The 795-nt window shown below is 48.3% G+C and overlaps 1 protein-coding gene across 1 annotated transcript in view; it reads left to right on the top strand.

Moving 5' to 3' along the window:
* Window positions 1–5: 5 nt before the first annotated feature.
* Window positions 6–795, top strand: part of LOC106323999 — a 3293-nt gene continuing 2503 nt past the window's right edge. Inside the window, exons 1-3 of the mRNA XM_013762029.1 lie at window positions 6–254; window positions 363–431; window positions 505–671. Coding sequence (XP_013617483.1) covers window positions 6–254; window positions 363–431; window positions 505–671 — 485 coding nt within the window. The remainder of the gene's footprint in view (window positions 255–362; window positions 432–504; window positions 672–795) is intronic.

The following is a 795-nucleotide window of genomic DNA, read 5'->3' as shown; positions in this document are numbered from 1 at the left end:
AAGATATGCCAGGGATCGATATCGGCATAACGTGTCATGAGCTTAACATCGATCCGACCTACAAACCCGCCAAACAAAAAAGGCGGAAGCTAGGACCGGAGTGTGCCACCGCGGTAAATGAGGAAGTCGAAAGGCTCCTGAAGGTCGGATCAATAACAGAAGTTAGGTATCCAGACTGGCTCGCTAACCCGATCGTGCTCAAAAAGAAAAACGGCAAATGGCGAGTATGCGTCGATTTCACCGATCTCGACAAGGCATGTCCAATGGATTGCTTCCCACTCCCGCACATCGACCGACTGGTCAAAGCAACAACAGGGAACAAACTCTTATCATTTATGGATGCCTTCTCCGGGTACAATCAGATCATGATGAATCCCGACGATCGTGAGAAAACTGCATTGATCACCGATCAGGGAACATATTGCTACAAAGTAATGCCTTTCGGTCTCAAGAAATGCAGGCGCCACTTACCAGCGATTTGTCAATCAAATTTTCTCCGAACAGCTCGGCAAGACTATGGAGGTATACATCGATGACATGCTCGTAAAGTCTCTTGACGAGCACGACCACGTCTCCCATTTGGAGGAGTGCTTTGCAAGACTTAACGCCCACAACATGAAACTTAACCCTGCAAAGTGTAGATTTGCAGTGGCATCAGGAGAATTTCTCGGGTACCTAGTCACGTGTCGTGGGATCAAAGCCAATCCTAAGCAGATAAACGCGTTAATAGAGATGGTCTCGCCAAAGACGAAACGGGAAGTCCAAAGGCTAACCGGAAGAGTCGCGGCCTTGAAC

This window comes from Brassica oleracea, chromosome C2 (assembly GCF_000695525.1).
Source record: "Brassica oleracea var. oleracea cultivar TO1000 chromosome C2, BOL, whole genome shotgun sequence".
Lineage (NCBI taxonomy): Eukaryota > Viridiplantae > Streptophyta > Magnoliopsida > Brassicales > Brassicaceae > Brassica > Brassica oleracea.
This window is presented reverse-complemented; position numbering and strand designations above follow the sequence as displayed.